Below are 18,104 nucleotides of genomic sequence, written 5' to 3' on the forward strand. Positions count from 1 at the left end.
CCCCGCCCCCCCAGCGCTACATTGCGCCGCGCCGCCCAAGTCCCCGCCCCCCCAGCGCTACATCGCGCCGCGCCGCTCAAGTCCCCGACTCCCATGCGCTACATCACGCCGCGTCGCAGCGCCCAAGTCCCCACCCCTCCAAGCGCCGCGTCACAGCACCCAAGTCCCCGCCCCCGAGCGTCGCATCGCGCCACCCAAGTCCCCGCCCCGCCCCAGCGCCACCTGTCCAAACCAAAAACAACAAAACCAAAACCTGATCGCCACCCCCTCCCAAGGTGCCACCCCAAGCACGTGCTTGGTAGGCTGGTGCCTAGAGCCGGCCCTGGGTGGAGAGAGCAGTAAGTGGCGGGCAGGGAAAGAGGAAAAGGGGTGGCGGCAATTCCAACTCTCAGTTCTTGTTTTTCACAAATTGGAAAGTGGGCTATCCTACCACCTACACCATCCTCAGTTCACCCTGTTCTCAAAGCCTAGGAGAAGATATAGGCCTGACTGTGTGTCCTGAAGGTCAACAGACTTAATCTCCATCAGACACAGAGGGAAATGAGTTCCCAAGACTGGACTCTTCACTGAAAATGACCTGTAATTATATCTTCTACCCCGCACTCCCCAATGAGTAACCAGCAGAGCCTGGTCTGAGATGAATTGGAGCTCAGTTCAATCCGCCTGATGTGAAACTAGCTGAGCTGTGTCATTACTAGTGTACTTTGCCTGGGGACCTGTTCACTGCCTCCCACTTGTAAGTGAAGTGGAGGAATTAGGAAGAAGGAATCTGTGACCATCTTGCTTCTGAGCTGGAGACGAACCAGCACTGGGTCCCCAGTTTCATTTCAGAAAACAAAAGGTTTTTTCAGCTGCCACCTCTTTCAGACAGGGCACCATTTTCAGAAGTCTGTTCTCCCACAAAGTCGGAGCTTTATGAAAAGATGTCCAGTTTCCCCAGGGGAGCTGCAGTTGGCGCATTGCCTGGTTTGGAATCTGGGGGAGCAACCTGGTGTTCATGATTCCCCGTTATCAGCCCTGACTCTTCTGATTGCCAGGTTCCTGGATCCCCTTCACAGGGGAAGCTAGGGTTGGAGTATCTGGAGGCTCATCAGTACCTCCCCAAAGTACTCCCATTCTCAGCCCAGAATGACTGGATGAGGGAAGGTTGAGGCCAATCCCACTGGTAGGGACCCAGACATTCCCCTGTAGCCAGATGGATCTGGGCACTTGGGTCAGGCTTCACATTGCCATGGATGCACCGTCAGTAAATGGTCTCCTCAGTGAGCCCAGTAACCTGTACCAAGTGGTCCCAGATTAGGGTTTGACCATGACCTGAATCAACCCATTTTACCACCTCAGCCCTATTTATCTGGATGAAAATGATCAGCTTGGCTAGGTTCAGTGTGTGTGGCCAGCTTTCTACTCTCCAGACCTGCCTGTAGTTTCACTCTTTATGAGGCCAGTCATGGCACAGGTTACTGGGCCACCCATATGAAAAGCCAGTCACCAGTCTCTGGTGGGTGAGGTTAGAATTTGGCCCAACCCTTCAGACAGATCCTTCCCCACAACCTGGATTCTACTGGAACCAGCTAGGGCCTCCCAGATTCCTGGAGCCTGATGAGGGCAGCAACTTTGTACCAGGGATCCTGCCCCTGAGATGCTAGTCTCCCTACCCAATTTTCCCTTCTTCTTGAGCTATCTTCTGGCCTCCACAGGGCTCTTCCTACTTGTCTCTGAAGCAGCCTTGGCAGCCATACGATTTTACATTAGTCTGACAGGTTCAGCTGCCACATGCTTTAGCACTCAATCTCTCCCCCCCACACACACACCCTACACACACACTCTGGGAATATTTTTGCAGAGTGATCCATCAGGATGAGTTCCACAACTTCAGCACTGGATAATATCTCTGACTTCAGCCACCACCAGTACAGGTGCCAAAGCTTCTGGGCCACCACACAGGCTGGGCTCCTCAGGGATACTCTTGTTCCCAAAAGTGTTGGTGCTTGGTGCTGTCAGTGACGTCCAGGCATCCAAAATGGCCATTTTGACCTGGGCATAGTCCATGACCACAACCATATCAAGGCCTCATTATGTGTCCTGTGCTGCCCTGGTTAAATATTGAGCCAACCATGGCCCATTGCTCGGGCAGCCACTGTGCCACCATGGCAACCCACTCAAAAGTCACGAGAGAGGCCTCAGTGTCATCCTCTGGGCCTATCTGAGTAAGTTTTACTGGCACAACTGGAGTCAGTGGGATGGGGCCTGCAGCCCAGTCACTCTGGAGGTGGTAAGAAAGTCAGAACTTGCTGAACCAGGCACTGCCACTGTTACTGTTTCTGGGCCACCAGCTCCCAGATCCGTTGCTATTGTTGTTGCTCAGCAATGGCTGTTGTGGCTGGGACACCAGCTGTTACAGCAGCAGCTGCTGCTGTTGTTGCTCCTGGTTGGCCTGCTGCTGGTGGTTCTCCACCATCTACTTTAACTCCAAGTCCAGATCCATGTGGCACCAAACCACCCCATCAGGCCTTGAGGGGGTCACTGATATGGGCCAGTTGGGCTTCTTGCCTCCACAAGCCTTAGATCAATGCCCACATTTTTCACCACGTGTGACCAGGTCACTACTGAATTGGTGACAAACCACCACTGGCTCCTTATTCAGGTGAAAGGACATGAAAGGGCTTTATTTAGCTGCTGCCCCCTTCAGGCACAGCACCACCAGCCGCAGGTTTACTCAGTGCCAGCAGGTCAGTCACCAGTGACAAATCAAACCATTGTCTAGTGACAGACCCAGCTTCCCTTAGGGAAGCTCTGGCCAGCGGCAGTGTCTAGTGAGTTCCTGGCCCAGCCAGGCCTCTCTGAGTGAAAGCTGGAGATCTGCTCTCTCTCCGGGGCAGCCATAAACTGAGCTGGGCTCTGCCCTTTTAACCCCTTCCCTGGCACCAACTGCAGGTGCAGTGGGGAGAGGTGGGGCTGATTGGGCCCACAATAAGCCATACCTGGCGAGTGTGGGGTTTGTGTGCCCCACCACAGAGTCCCACAAACGTGGGTGTCAGGAGAGCAGCTGTTTCTGTCCCTACAATGGGCTGCTCCTCCTCCCTGTTGCCTGATTTGGGGAGGGTTAGTAGGGACAGTGGAATTTATCCACTTAATTTAGTTTTATTTAATAATTAATTGTCTAATTAATTAAGAAGGTTAGTAATAATTAATAGATATTAATAATATGGGTATGGCTCACCAATATGTGTGATCAGAAGATAAAAGTTCGTCTTGAATCAGGCTTCACAGAATTTAATACAAGGAGATTGGGGTCTAACAGGAATTTACACTGAGACAAAGTTTAGTCAAACAAGACCTTTTATTTAAAATCAATGAAACAAGAAGTAAATGTAAAATGTTAAAAGCAGTATGAGATTACAAAGTTACAAAATATCACAGTTCTTTAAGAGATATGATATGATATTATACAGTTCTAAATGCACTCTGCAGCAAAGAGTACTAAAGTGAATTTCACACCTCTGCTAGAGGAAGTATAGTTATAAAGAAACTGGTTGTAAATTAAACCCTTCTTAGCATAGATGCTTAGAGATGAAGTAGAAATTAAGAATTATTTCATACTCACAACTTTGAAAAGAATTAATACTACGACTAGCATTGACAGCTTTCGTAGGAGGAAAAGGCTTCGAAGCAGGTTGAGACGACCAGGAAACAGAGAGATGTATCGCCCGCCCTAATGGTGGATTATCACAACTTTTATAGGGAGAAATCTTTCCTCCTATGCCCAAATTTGTCTTTCCCCCATGGAAAGGTGAGGGTACCTGTTTTCATAGGCTGACCTTTGTGTACGTACTAATGACAACTATCTACGTATTTTGTGGTAGACTTGTTATATTTTGTGGGCAGAAATACCCTACTTTTGCACCTAACTAGGTGAAAGGTTAGCAGATATTCAGAAAGTCCCTAGACAATTTGCGTAGGTTTGTTTCCTAGTATCACTTTTCTGAGTAAGGGTCTTAAAGGTTGCTTTCAGCATCACAGAGGAAATAGGCCAGAATGTCTGGTCTAGAAGTTTCTAGGTATCTTGCATTAAAGCTATTGCAAATTCTATTAATCTATGCAGCCTACACACTTTTATCAAAAAGACATTTTATACAGACCAACAGATTAATCCTCAGGGCTACACGCCCCCTTTGTGGGGTGGTTTACATAAAGAAACCCGTCACCTAGGACTTAATATCTGTGGGGCCCTTTTTAGTTTCATACCTGGGCAAATTTTGGTATGTATCAGGAATGGGCACCATGTATATATATTCATCTTTATCCCCAGATGGTGCTCGTCTGTGCATTTGTTTAGGGGATTGTCTGGGTGTCTGTCCAGGTCTCTGCCTAGTTTTTGGCTTGGGTTTGTTGCGTTTATACAGCATATAACCTAACATAAGGAAATTAATCACAATCCCAATTCCTTGGATAATTATCCATACTTCTAATCCAAAATTTTCTTTAGAAGTTGTTGCAGACTCATTCCCTTCATTCATTAATTGGGTAATAACTTGTTGGGCTTCATCCATATTGTTAGTAATTTGAATGAGGTGAGTCTCTTTACGAGTCATTAAGGATTTCAGTTGCAACCCTAATGGTGGAATATAAGCCAGAAAAGTAGGTGTACTTTGAATAGTTAAATTCTGGTAATCAGGGTTAGACTGAATAATGGTAATGTTCTCAAAAATAGGAATAGGGGAAATAACTTGATTTCCTATTACCGTGGGTTGCTCTGGGGTAAAACAGAAATTTGGCTCTGTGACAGGACACTCCAAGGGACCATACTGGTACCTCTTTTGGTTGGTAACCACGCAAAATTGGTTCCTTCCAGCATAGGTCACCCTCTCCATCGGAGTCTTCCATGTGGTCAGCCTCACCAGGCATGACGATGATGAATTCTGTGCTTTCTCTCCCTGTAGTCCACACAAAACAGTGTCTGTTTCAAACACATTACACCTACAGATATACTGGGGTCCTTTTTCAGAACAACAGGCCATCTGTGGTACCTTCCAAGTCTGAGTTGGAGTGTGATAGACTACCAGGGGAGGTGCATTAACGCGTTCCCTGTAGATGTCATCTTCGAGGTGACCTATAGAATGGATAGCAGCCAATTGCCTGTACACATCTCTGTCTGGGTCAAACACTGGTAACGAGACCATGAATGAGACATACAAAGACCGTGCCATCATACAATCTTTTGTAAGAGAACAACTGTCTCGGTTGGGGTGAGGTGTCACAGATCCTATCTCTCTCATAGCACCCACTGACAAATGCTGGCATACATCCAAACAAGTGGATCTTTCCTTTTCCAGCTTTTGAAAACATTTAGGACAATACCAACTCATTAATTGTTCATCCTTAATTAAGTCAGGGACTTCTCCTAATTTTAGGATCGCAATGCATCAGTAATTGTGCTTACAACATATTCCCCATATGCAGAACATATAATTTCTTTCCCCAAATGCTGATCTCTTTTCTGATCATTGTTTAAAGCAATTAATTGATTAATTTTCTGTTGAGTTTCATTAAACAATTGGGTGATATCATGCATATTATAAACAGTAAATCGTTCTTCCTGTGCCAATCCCTTTATTCCCTGTAACATTGGATTGACTACTCGGTTAGCTTCCTCTTTTAACACATAATCTATATGCTTGCGGATTTTTCCAATATCCGCCTGGTTCCAAATTGACATTCCTGCACCAAATAGTCCTGTTAGGGATCCTAAACCTCCAAGGAGATTTAAGCTACGTTTTCTCCTAAGAGTTGGTGACTTAGGGACTTCATCATCCTTCAACAGAACAATATCCCGCACTCGTTGCTGATAGGCTACAATCCTATCCACAAGTCGTACTGAGAAAAAGGAAGCTACTTTGGTATGCTGACAATAGCTAAATTCTCCCAAGTACCAATTAGACAAATTTAGCACTACAGGAATATGCATAAATTGAACTTGATTAATTATTTTTCCCATCATGGGTGTTGTGGTAAGACCACTGACAGGTCCTGGGTTTAATACTGGACAATTTACATCATTTGTTCTTGACTGATCAACATCATAGTCAATAACTGGGTCCTGAACTCTAAGTTCAAATGTCATATTCTGGACATAATTTTTGTTTCCTGTTTTGGTTTGAAAGGTAACTATGATGAGCACCTCATATCGCCCTTGATCCTCATATTCAAGCTTATACAAGGTTAAACTTCCCCCTGTTATCAAATTATTACAGCTAGCTTTATTTTTCCAAGTTCCATAAGCTATACCATGTTTTAGGGAAGTTGAATTTATAAACGTCTTGCAACCACCCCCCTTTGAATTCTCATCCAAGGGCCATATCCTTTTCCAACCACTAGAGGGTAGTGCAGTTACTTTTTCCAATTGATATTCAAAAGTAACATCCTCCCCCCGAATTCCCTTAACCTGTTGAATCAGGTTGTTGACCAGTTCTGGATTAAGTATAATAGTCCGTTCCTTCTTTGTTGGTATGTTCTGTTGCTTGGGCTCAGACAACTGAGTGCGATCCGGTCGTCTGGTTTCCTGGGGTTGCAATAGTTCGGTTTCAGACTTAATATTTTGGCATAGTCCTACCCTTAGAGCAACAATAAGGGTGTAATAAGTCAAAAATGTCAATGTCAATTTCATGGTTGCAAACTGCTGGGCTCCAATTGTTGCGATTTCGTCTGATCACTTAAGTCCTGAGGAGGAAGTTGCTCCTGCGACCTGGACGATCGATACAGCTTTAACTGGTTAGCATGATAAATCTTATCTCTATTATGCTTTCCTCCTGTTACTCTGATCTTATATACTGCTGAACTGAGTTTATCAATGATTTGGAAAGGTCCAATCCATCGATTACACAACCCATGTTCTGGTGACTTATATGACAATAACATTACTTGATCTCCTACCTCCCAAGTATTCTCTCTCTGGTTTTTGTCAAAGTAAGCCTTTGCCTTACGTCTGGATTTTCCCAATTTAGCAGCTACCTGCAAATGAATGTGATTTAAATGTTTTTGCAGATTTTGCAGGTAGGTATCCATTTTTATTCCCTCTAATTGAGTGCCACTAGCTTGCCAAATTAAATGTTCTGGTAATCTCATTGTTCGGCCTGTCATCACTTCAAAGGTGTTTTATCAGTAGATGCAGCCGGTGTTGCCCTCAATGCCATTAAAATTAAAGGCATGAGGGTGTCCCAGTTACGTCCATTGGCATCAACCAGTTTCCTCAACATCACTTTTATAGTCCGATTGGTTCGTTCCACCATCCCAGATGACTGTGGTCTGTATGGGATGTGTAGTCTCTCAGGACTCCCATCAATTTAAGACAATCCCTAAAGAACTGTCCTGTAAAATGTGATCCCTGGTCTGATTCTACCTTTGCAGGATCCCCCAGCGAGAGAAGACTTGTTCTACCAAGACCTTGGCAGTGGCTTTTGCAGTATTGGCTTTAAGAGGAAATGCCTCTATCCACTTTGAGAAAGGATCGATAATCACCAATAGATATTGGTTACCTCTTTGGGTCCTTGGCAAAGGACCTACAAAGTCAATCTGCAAAGCCATCCACGGACCTTCATACACCTGGGATCTTAGTGGTGCATTTCTTTTGGATGGAGTAGGATTAGCTTGGGCACATGCCAGACAATTTTCACAATATTGTTGCACATCCATCCTAAGAAGTGGCCACCACCCTACAGATGCAAGACGTTGGACAGTTTTGTCCACTCCCTGATGTCCTCCTGTAGGAGTGTCATGGACCATGTACATCATTTCCCTTCGTAGGTGAGCTGGAACTACCCACACAGGGAAAGGACCTCCTGTATACATGAGAACTCCATCTACGACTTGTAACTGCTGTTCATGTCGTTTGTACAAAGGGTCTATTGTTAGTGATCCCTCTTTGTCTATTTTGGAAAGCTCTAAAATTACTTTTATTATGTCCTTATCCAATTTTCGCATGTCTTTTAGATCTGGTATATTGGGTTGTACCAATTTAGTTGCAGCTATAGGACATTTAGGATTAGGGGTAATAACAGAATACTCCTGATCCTTACTTTCCCAAAATTCTCCTGATCGGGCTCCTTCACGGGCCAATTTATCAGCTTTCTCATTTTCCATAGCATAAGGGTCTAATTTCCAGTGAGCTTTTACTTTTTTTATTTTGATTGGCTGCTCTGAAACAGTAACTATTACTGTTAACCAATGGATGTATCTCATCAGTGATGCATACCTAATAGGTGTGCCATCAGAAGATGTAAAACCATTTGTTTCCCAATATGGTAGGAACTCTGTGAGAGAATTGCATACCCATGCAGAGTCTGAAAACAGACAGATATCTTGGTATGTGGTGGTGATGGAGAACTGCACACAGTACTCCAACACACAAGCCACTGCAGCTAATTCTGCATATTGAGCCGAATGTGGAGTGCATGAATATGCCTTTTCCCAAGGCTCTCCTTTCCCCTCAGGGGGAACTGCATAGATTCCGAACCCAGTATAGGGTTTGCCTTGATGGTAATAACTAGAACCATCAACAAAGAATTTATACCTATTAATGGGATCTGTCTCCTGGATTAAAGGTTGAAAGAGCTTTTGTTTTTCCTCCCCCCTTAGATCCAATTGATCAAAGTTGGGACACTTGTGTGGCTCTCCCTGATACAATAGAGCTGTTGGTAACAAGGATGGTGTCCTAATAGGTTTGACTGCAATATCTTTCCTTGCAGTAATAATGCCCAGTGAGCAAGGCGAGCATTTGAAACTGCCCATCTTTTACCCTATTGGACAGTAAAAACTGAAGAGGAGTGTGCGATGAGTGTAATATGATCGGGCTGAGGCCAATTAGAAAAGAAAAGTGTTGTATGGCCCAACTGGTTGCCAATAGATACTTTTCACAATTGTCATATTTGAGTTCAATTGATGACATTAAACGTGAGGCATAGGCCACAGGTCTGATTTTCCCATGCCTTTCTTGTGAGGCCACAGCCGCCAACGCATTAACACTCACCGCTACCTCCAGATGATAGGGTATTTCAGGATTTGGTGTGATCAACACCGGAGCCTTGATAATGGCCTGTTTTAGTTGGGAGACTGCCTCCGTGTGTTGCTCAGACCATTCCCACTGTACACCTTTCTTTAGAAGTTGGTACAAAGGACCTGCAATAGAAGCAAAATTAGGGATGAAATCCCTGTGGTACCCAGTTAAACCTAGGAAAGCTCTTAAAGCCGTAGGTTCCTGTGGTAAAGGCAATGTTTGAATTGCATCCACCTTCTGTTGCGCTGGGGTTCTACCCCATTTTGTCAGGGTGAGGCCCAAGAAAGAGACACAATTAGCCATTAGCTGAGCCTTGGCTGGATTGCACTTTAACCCTGCTTCTTTTAGAATTTGCAGGAGCTCGTCAAGTCTTTCTAAATGCTCCTCTTTCGTCTGTGTTGCTAAACACAGATCATCTACATATTGAAATAGAACATTTGGTTTAGAAAATGATGACAGTATCCGTCTCATTTGTGCATGGAATAGAGCTGGAGAGTTTTTATATCCCTGGGGCAAACGTGTCCAAGAATATTGCACTCCTGAAAACTAAATGCAAAACGGTACTGTGAAATGTGTGCCAATGGTAATGTCCAAAAGCTGTTACTGATATCTAATACAGTAAACCATACAGCCTCTGGATCAAAAGATTTGATTAGATCTGGCATTTTGGCCACTGTGGGGGCACAAGTTGGTGTGACCTGGTTTAGGCGTCTGTAATCTATTGTGAGACGCCACGAACCATCCGGTTTCTTAACAGGCCAAATAGGTGAATTTGCAGTGGAAGTACATTTTCGTAGTACTCCCTGTGTCAACAAGGATTTAATAGTCTTTTCTATGTAGGGATTTGCTTGTTCTGGGTAAGGATACTGTTTTTGGGCTGAAATTTCTCCTCCTTCCACAACAATAGTGACGGCCATGCATCCACAGTCATGTTTGTGTTTAGCAAAGGCATCTGCATGTTTGTACAGTAATGCCTGTAACTCAGGTTGGTCTGCATGTTTAGCCACTATTTTGTCCAAATCATACCCTTCAGGTTCAAAGTCCTCCACTGGAGATACCATGCCACACTCAGGTATGACTATTGGAGAGTCATCCTTTTCCTGTTCTACTGAAAGACACAATAATTGGTTACACAAATCAAGAACACATCCCTGTTTGTATAAGAAATCAGTTCCCAATAAGGAATTATTTGGGTCTGCTAACTTCATTAATGCAAAAGTATGATTCTTTCTTAGGTGACCTATTTGTACTTCAAGGGGTGTAGAAAGTGTGGTAGTAACCTGATTACTACTTAAAAGTTGCAAGTGTCTTGGTACATCCTGATGATAGAGGAGAGGATCTAGGATCCTCGACATGGAGAATACTGATTGCTGCTCCAGTATCTATAATGAGATTCCTGTCTAGTCCCTCTATCACTGCAGATATGGTGGGTCTTCCACTTGTATCTCTGCCTACAGGGGTTATGACTACACTCGGGGTTGTTTGTAGTCATGCAGCATATGCTGTCAGATAATCAAGGGGTTCCTCCTCTATCTCCTCAGAGGCAGCCAATTCTGGAGGAGTGGCTGTCCACTGGGAAAAAGGGATGGATCGACGGAGGCCACTGGACGGTTCAAGGTTGCTGAGCCTTGGCCTTCCATCATCATCAGCTCATTCACACGGGCATGAAGTTCTCGGATAGCCCGTCGTTGAGCCTCAAGCGTCTGTTGCACTGTTTTAAACATTTTCACAACTGAGTCCTCAGTTTTGTGCAAAGGCGGTGATTTAGGTCTCTGCAGACGTGAACTGTTCTGTGCAGCATCTGAAAAGAAAGGAACACGATCCCGGGCTCCTGCATAGGATCCAAACGCATAACCCTGTCGAGGGGCCTGGCCACTCGAAGGTCCAGGGTTATTACGTGGGTTAGGGTCATTTTGCCAACGTTGATACTTAGGGAATTTAGGAACTCCTCGTCCTAATCCTGGCTGAGGTTGAGGTCCCTCAATCCTCACCGTAGGATTAGTTTGTGGTTCCTGAAGTACTGCAACCGGGGCTCCACGCCGACCTAATTTAGAGCCTCCCTGTGCATGTGCTTTAGCCAATAAGGCTAATGTTCTTTTTAAAGAAATATCATCAGTGATATGCATATTAACCATTTCTCTTAACTGAGGAAGAGAATTATTAACTAGCAAACTGATGTATGGCAGTTCGTCTGTTTCCTCTTTGATATGACTCCGCCAAGCTGCACTTAACCGCAAATGAAACTGATGTGGAGTTTCATTAGGTTTCTGTTTTAGGTTAGACAGAATTGCTACTCCAGCTTGCCCTGGGTGCTGATTATGTTCCAATAGGGCTACTGTCTCTTGAAAACTTTTCTCTCCTACCCTAAACTTAAGTGGCAAAGTACTCCACAATGCTCGATTCACTGTGAGTTGTAAGATTTTAACCCAATCTTCCCTTGGTAAGCCAAACACTTTTGCTGTCTCCTGCACACGTTGTGCATGCATAGCAACTGAAGAATCCTCCATCATTCCTACTTGCTTAGCTACCAGGTCTAAGGTTTTAATATCTGTAACAACTGCTACAGGACAATCAGAATTGGAACCTGCAGTTCCTTCTTCTGGATCTGAATCTGAGCTTTCATCTGAGCTTTCATCTGAGCTTAAATCTACAATTTCTATTCCTTGCCTCCTTCTACCTGGATTCACATTTTCCTCATCTGAACCATCAAAACTTTCCACTGGAGATAATCCTGGGTATCTAGGATAATTTTCCATGAAATGTCTATGGGTTACATTCAAAGTGTCTCCACACTGACGCAGGACATCCCTTAGTCCACATCCCTTAGTCTGGCGTGGTAGGGCGTTCTACTGATACACTAGGTGATACCAGCATATACCACGGGGGTGTAGAGGACCCACGAAATTCCTGGAGTCTAGGCAATGTTGATTGCCCGAATGCCAATAAATGTCCACCCAAAGGGACTGGATTTTCTACTCTATATGGTGCTAATGTAACATTGGGTGGAGGAGCAGGAATTCTATTCCCTGCTTGTTGTTGTAGCTCTCTTTGTAACTTAGAGATCACTACATCACATGCATTAGCTACCTGTGTTACCTGTGATACAGCCTCTTCCAACCCTTGAACAATGACCGATTCTAAAGGTACACTCACAGAAGCTGTCTCTACAGAAGTAGAGATCTTTTCCTCTTTCTCTGCTTCTCTGTTTGTGTCACTAACTGCTTCACTGACTGTGACACTTATCTCCGCCTCCTGAACTGTCACTTCAGAACTTCCGTCTCTTATCGGCAGACTGTCAGTTTTCTCTGCACTGCCAATTTCCTCTTCTGACTCTACAGATTCAAGATTCGCTTCTGAAGGTACTGTGTCTGCTTCAGCTAATTCTCTTGTTTTACTTCTAGTCACTGGTCCAATATGATTTTCTACCTCTGTCGGGTCCACCATACCAATAGGAATGGGAATCAATTCTTCAACTTCCTCTGCTCTATTTTCTCCCTTTTCTAGTTCTTTAATCTTTTCCAACAGCCGACCACGGTCCACTCTATAGGCTACCAGCATCTGCTGAACTTCCCTGAGTAACTCCATCTTTTTATCCAATTTCTTTCCCAATGAACTACAAGCTACAAGCAAGCATTCAACAGCTATTCCCTTCACCACCTTAGCTCTTTTCTTTTTCTGCTCTGTTTCATCCTCAAATACATTACTCACAAAACCCCACGGGTTTCTCTGCTCAGAAATCATTTCATTATTTCTCAGCTGCTCCAAACCTCCACCATGTTCCTGAATATATTTCCTAGCAAAGTTTTCCAAAGCTAAACTGCTAGAAATTCCAACACACTCCACTCCTGTCCTATCTTCACTTTTAACACTCTTACTACGAAATAGAGAATTCATCTCTTTCTTTTCCTAGTATTTTCACTAGAATCTAGTATTGTCTAGTATATTCACTAGAATCAATCTTCTGTTGATTTACTCTGATATAGAAGGCGTCCCTTCACAGAAACAACAGGATAATACCCCTTGTACACCGGTTTAAACACTGTATCATAAAAGTCCCAAGTAAATAGAGGGAGTGGGGGATACTCTCTTCTCTCTTCTCTCGATGGCTTATAGCAGATCGAGAGGTCTTTCCCCTCTGTCGGGACCTGCCAAATATCGGGGAATACTGAGGCAGACGGATCAGAGGTGCAGTCCGGAAGAGTTAATGGGACTAAGATAAGGTATCTTTGAACTATTCAAGTTCTGACTGATTGAGGCCTTTCTGGCGGCTATGAATACCTTGCTTTATTAACTCCCCGCCACCACTAGTGTGGGTCATCGGATCCAATGCTACTGCGAATTATTTTATTTGGTACCATTCATTAACTTCTTCAACATATAAAAAACCCCTTTCTGTGCGCGCTTATCACTTTAAAACAATATTACTTTAATATTCAGTTATCAATACAAAACCTTTAGGCAAAAGTGAAAGTAAAGACCTTAAGATTGCTTAACCACAATACAAAACGGAAATACTGGGCGTACTGCCAGCAACAATAATCACAGGAAGTTGTCTCTGGTTTAAGAATAAGAGTTCAGAATTTTACTGAAATTAACTATTTACTTACGGTTCAAAGAAATTCCCTGAAATTCCTGTCACACTCCTTAAATCTCCTCCTGGCTGGCTCGCCAGTCTGTTGCCTGATTTGGGGAGGGTTAGTAGGGACAGTGGAATTTATCCACTTAATTTAGTTTTATTTAATAATTAATTGTCTAATTAATTAAGAAGGTTAGTAATAATTAATAGATATTAATAATATGGGTATGGCTCGCCAATATGTGTGATCAGAAGATAAAAGTTCATCTTGAATCAGGCTTCACAGAATTTAATACAAGGAGATTGGGGTCTAACAGGAATTTACACTGAGACAAAGTTTAGTCAAACAAGACCTTTTATTTAAAATCAATGAAACAAGAAGTAAATGTAAAATGTTAAAAGCAGTATGAGATTACAAAGTTACAAAATATCACAGTTCTTTAAGAGATATGATATGATATTATACAGTTCTAAATGCACTCTGCAGCAAAGAGTACTAAAGTGAATTTCACACCTCTGCTAGAGGAAGTATAGTTATAAAGAAACTGGTTGTAAATTAAACCCTTCTTAGCATAGATGCTTAGAGGTGAAGTAGAAATTAAGAATTATTTCATACTCACAACTTTGAAAAGAATTAATACTACGACTAGCATTGACAGCTTTCGTAGGAGGAAAAGGCTTCGAAGCAGGTTGAGACGACCAGGAAACAGAGAGATGTATCGCCCGCCCTAATGGTGGATTATCACAACTTTTATAGGGAGAAATCTTTCCTCCTATGCCCAAATTTGTCTTTCCCCCATGGAAAGGTGAGGGTACCTGTTTTCATAGGCTGACCTTTGTGTACGTACTAATGACAACTATCTACGTATTTTGTGGTAGACTTGTTATATTTTGTGGGCAGAAATACCCTACTTTTGCACCTAACTAGGTGAAAGGTTAGCAGATATTCAGAAAGTCCCTAGACAATTTGCGTAGGTTTGTTTCCTAGTATCACTTTTCTGAGTAAGGGTCTTAAAGGTTGCTTTCAGCATCACAGAGGAAATAGGCCAGAATGTCTGGTCTAGAAGTTTCTAGGTATCTTGCATTAAAGCTATTGCAAATTCTATTAATCTATGCAGCCTACACACTTTTATCAAAAAGACATTTTATACAGACCAACAGATTAATCCTCAGGGCTACATCCCCCAGAAATTATTGTTGACTTTTCATTGACTTACTAGATACAATTCTCAATCTCGCTCTCAATCTCTCTGTTTGTTTGTTTATTGGTACATTCCACAGCTCACTTTCAAGTGATTGGACCTGACCACCCCATAATAGCCACTGCAGGTGAGGAGATTGTGTTACCCTGTCACCTGTCCCCTAAGATGAGTGCAGAGAACATGGAGGTGAGATGGTTCAGATACCAGTTCTCCTCAGTCGTGCACCTGTATCGGCATGGGAAGGAACTGAATGTTTTGCAGATGTCAGAATATCAGGGAAGGACAGAATTTCTGAGAGACAGCATCAAAGATGGAAATGTTTCCTTGAGGATACACAATATCAGACCCTCTGACGAAGGACAATATACATGTTTTTTTCAATCAAGTTCTTTTTATGGAGAAGCTGTATTGGAACTGAAGGTAGCAGGTCAGTAAACTGTATTGATATTTTATCCTGAGACTGCACTCCACCCCCCCGCCATTTGAATATCACTTCCCAGAATTCCTTATTTGCTGTCAGTTATTTCCTAGTAGCAGACGCAGCCTTAGTGTATAACTTTAGCAAATAAGCTGGAAGCTTCCAACCTGTATGTTTCTGTATTAGAGGTATTTTTTTATACTCTTCATTGTCCAAGTTGGACAATAAGGACTGCAGGATAGGCATGTCACCATATTAGAGAGAAGTTATACAACCATATGGTTGTATGAAAACCCTGAACTAGCAAAGGATCCAGTAAGAGTTTGAGGCTCTCATCCATCATGGAAATGATAGATTGACACTGACTACTCCTCTAAAGGTTTCTCCTGACCACCAACATTTCAATCTTTCTCTTTTTTATTCTAACCCAGCTTACTGCTAAAGTCCCAACCATTGTTAGACAGTGAGAAAACAGAGACAGACAAACTATTATTAAATGAAGAGGAGATACATAGGCTCATAGAAATGTCAGCCTGGAAGGGACCTCAACAAGTCATCTAGTCCATCCTCCCATGCTGAGGCAGGGTTAAGTATACCTAGGACATTCCTGACAGGTATTTGCCCAACCTGTTCCTAAAAACCTCCTGTGATGAGAATTCCACAGCATCCCTTGATGAGTATCAAAGTAAAATGAGTAGTGCAGCAATCCATGATGACTTTCAGTCACTCTCAGTTATAACAGAAGCAGTGACAAACTAAGACTGAACCATACAGAACATTGCAGGAAGGAAGAAAAATCACTTAGAACTACACTGTGGGGTCTCAGAGAGGAAAGAGCAAAATCATGTACAGACAATTTGTTCGCCCCTATGAGACACTAGAAATTAAACATGGTGTGTGACATAAACAGGCTGCTGATAGATATAATAATGAAATCAGCACTGGCCACCTTTCCTGAATCCATCACTAGAAGATATTAACTACTGATATCAGCACTTACCAGTCGTAATTCCATTCCAAAACCTGACAGAAAAGGATTTAGGGGAAAAAAGTGAAGTAAAAAGTTGTGGCTGAAACTGCATTATTATGACCATTTTACCAGCCATCTTCCCCAAAGAAGTGAGGTTGAAACTGAGTGCTAATTGGTGATATTATTAATATCCAAGGCTTCTCTATACACAGGTGATGCAACAAAATAAGTTATGTAGGTTTAGTTAAAACAGTAGTTATTTTAGTTGAATGCTCTTGCATTATTGGACTAAATCGGGTAGGCAACCTATAGCATGCGTGCCGAAGGTGGCACGTGAGCTTATTTTCAGTAGCATTCACGCTGCCCGGGTCCTGGCCACCAGTCTGGGGGACTCTGCATTTTAATTTCATTTTAAATGAAGCTTCTTAAACATTTTTAAAACCTTATTTACTTTACATATAACAATAGTTTAGTTATATATTAAAGACTTATAGAAAGAGACCTTCTAAAAATGTTGAAATGTATTACTGGCACATTAAACCTTAAAATAGAGTGAATAAATGAAGACTCGGCACACCACTTCTGAACGGTTGCCGACCCCTGGACTAAATCAAGGTGTGCTAGGTAAGATGAATGTCTGGATGTGTGGTGATTGTTAGAATTAAATACTTAACTAGTTATTTCCTTTTAAGTTCTGTATTGTTTGAATATGCTCTTTAGCACTTAACATCTCTTCAATGAATTTTTTCTCCGGGAACTGTTTTGGATTTTAAGACACTTAAAAGTGATTATGTAGAGTCGGAATCGATTGTATAACAGAGATGGGGATCAGTTTTAAAAATTATGCCCCCCCTTCTTTGACCAGCTCTATCTTTAGCCATGTTTTGATTGGTTGGTTGGTTTGGTGTGGTTTTGGTGGCGGGGGTTGTTTCTTTTTAAAGTATTAATATAGTTTCCTGCATTCAAGGCTATTTTGAATTTGGAAATAAATTATTGTATTTCCTTCTAATGAAGGTATAAAAACTAGGACTGTCAAGCGATTAAATAAATGGTATTCTCTTATTGTTTAACAGTGCGATTAACCACATGATTAATTGAGATTAATTTTTTAAAATATTTTGGATGTTTTCTACATTTTCAAATATACTGATTTCAATTACAACACAGAATACAAAGTGTACAGTGCTCACTTTATTTTTATTACAAATATTTGTACTGTAAAAAACAAAAGAAATAATATTTTTCAGTTCACCTAATACAAGTATTGTAATGCTCTTTTTCATGAAAGGTGAACTTACAAATGTAGAATTATGTACAAAAAATAACTGCATTAAAAAATAAAACAGTAGAAAACTTTGGAGCCCATGAGTCCACTCAGCCCTACTTCTTGTTCACACCAATCACTCAGACAAACAAGTTTGTTTACATTTGCAGGAGATAACGCTGCCCGCTTCTTGTTTACAATATCACCTGAGAGTGAGAATAGGTGTTCGCATGGCATCATTGAAGCCGGCATCACAGATGTTAGATGCACTAAAGATTCACATGTCCCTTCATGCTTCAACCACCATTCCAGAGAATATGCGTCCATGCTGATGATGGATTTTTTCGATAACAATCCAAAGCAGTGCGGACCGATGCATGTTCATTTTCATCATCTGAGTCAGATGTCACCAGGAGACGGCTGATTTCCCTTTTTGGTGGCTTGGGTTCAGTTGTTTCTGCATCAGAGTGTTGCTCTTTTAAAACTTCTGAAAGCATGTTCCACACCTCATCCCCCTCAGATTTTGGAAGGCACTTCAGATTCTTAAACCTTGGGTCAAGTGCTGTAGCTATCTTTAGAAATCTCACATTGGTATCTTCTTTGTGTTCTGTCAAATCTGCAGTGA

At 42.5% G+C, this 18,104-nt stretch overlaps 1 protein-coding gene across 1 annotated transcript in view; it reads left to right on the forward strand.

The window, feature by feature from the left end:
• The window catches only part of LOC120383954 (butyrophilin subfamily 1 member A1-like), a 35,710-nt gene that overhangs the window by 3,191 nt on the left and 14,415 nt on the right, over positions 1-18,104 (forward strand). The window contains exon 3 of the mRNA XM_039502277.1: positions 14,907-15,254. Within this exon, the coding sequence (XP_039358211.1) occupies positions 14,907-15,254 (348 nt within the window). The remainder of the gene's footprint in view (positions 1-14,906; positions 15,255-18,104) is intronic.

Source organism: Mauremys reevesii, linkage group 15, assembly GCF_016161935.1.
Source record: "Mauremys reevesii isolate NIE-2019 linkage group 15, ASM1616193v1, whole genome shotgun sequence".
In the NCBI taxonomy this organism is placed as follows: Eukaryota; Metazoa; Chordata; order Testudines; family Geoemydidae; genus Mauremys; species Mauremys reevesii.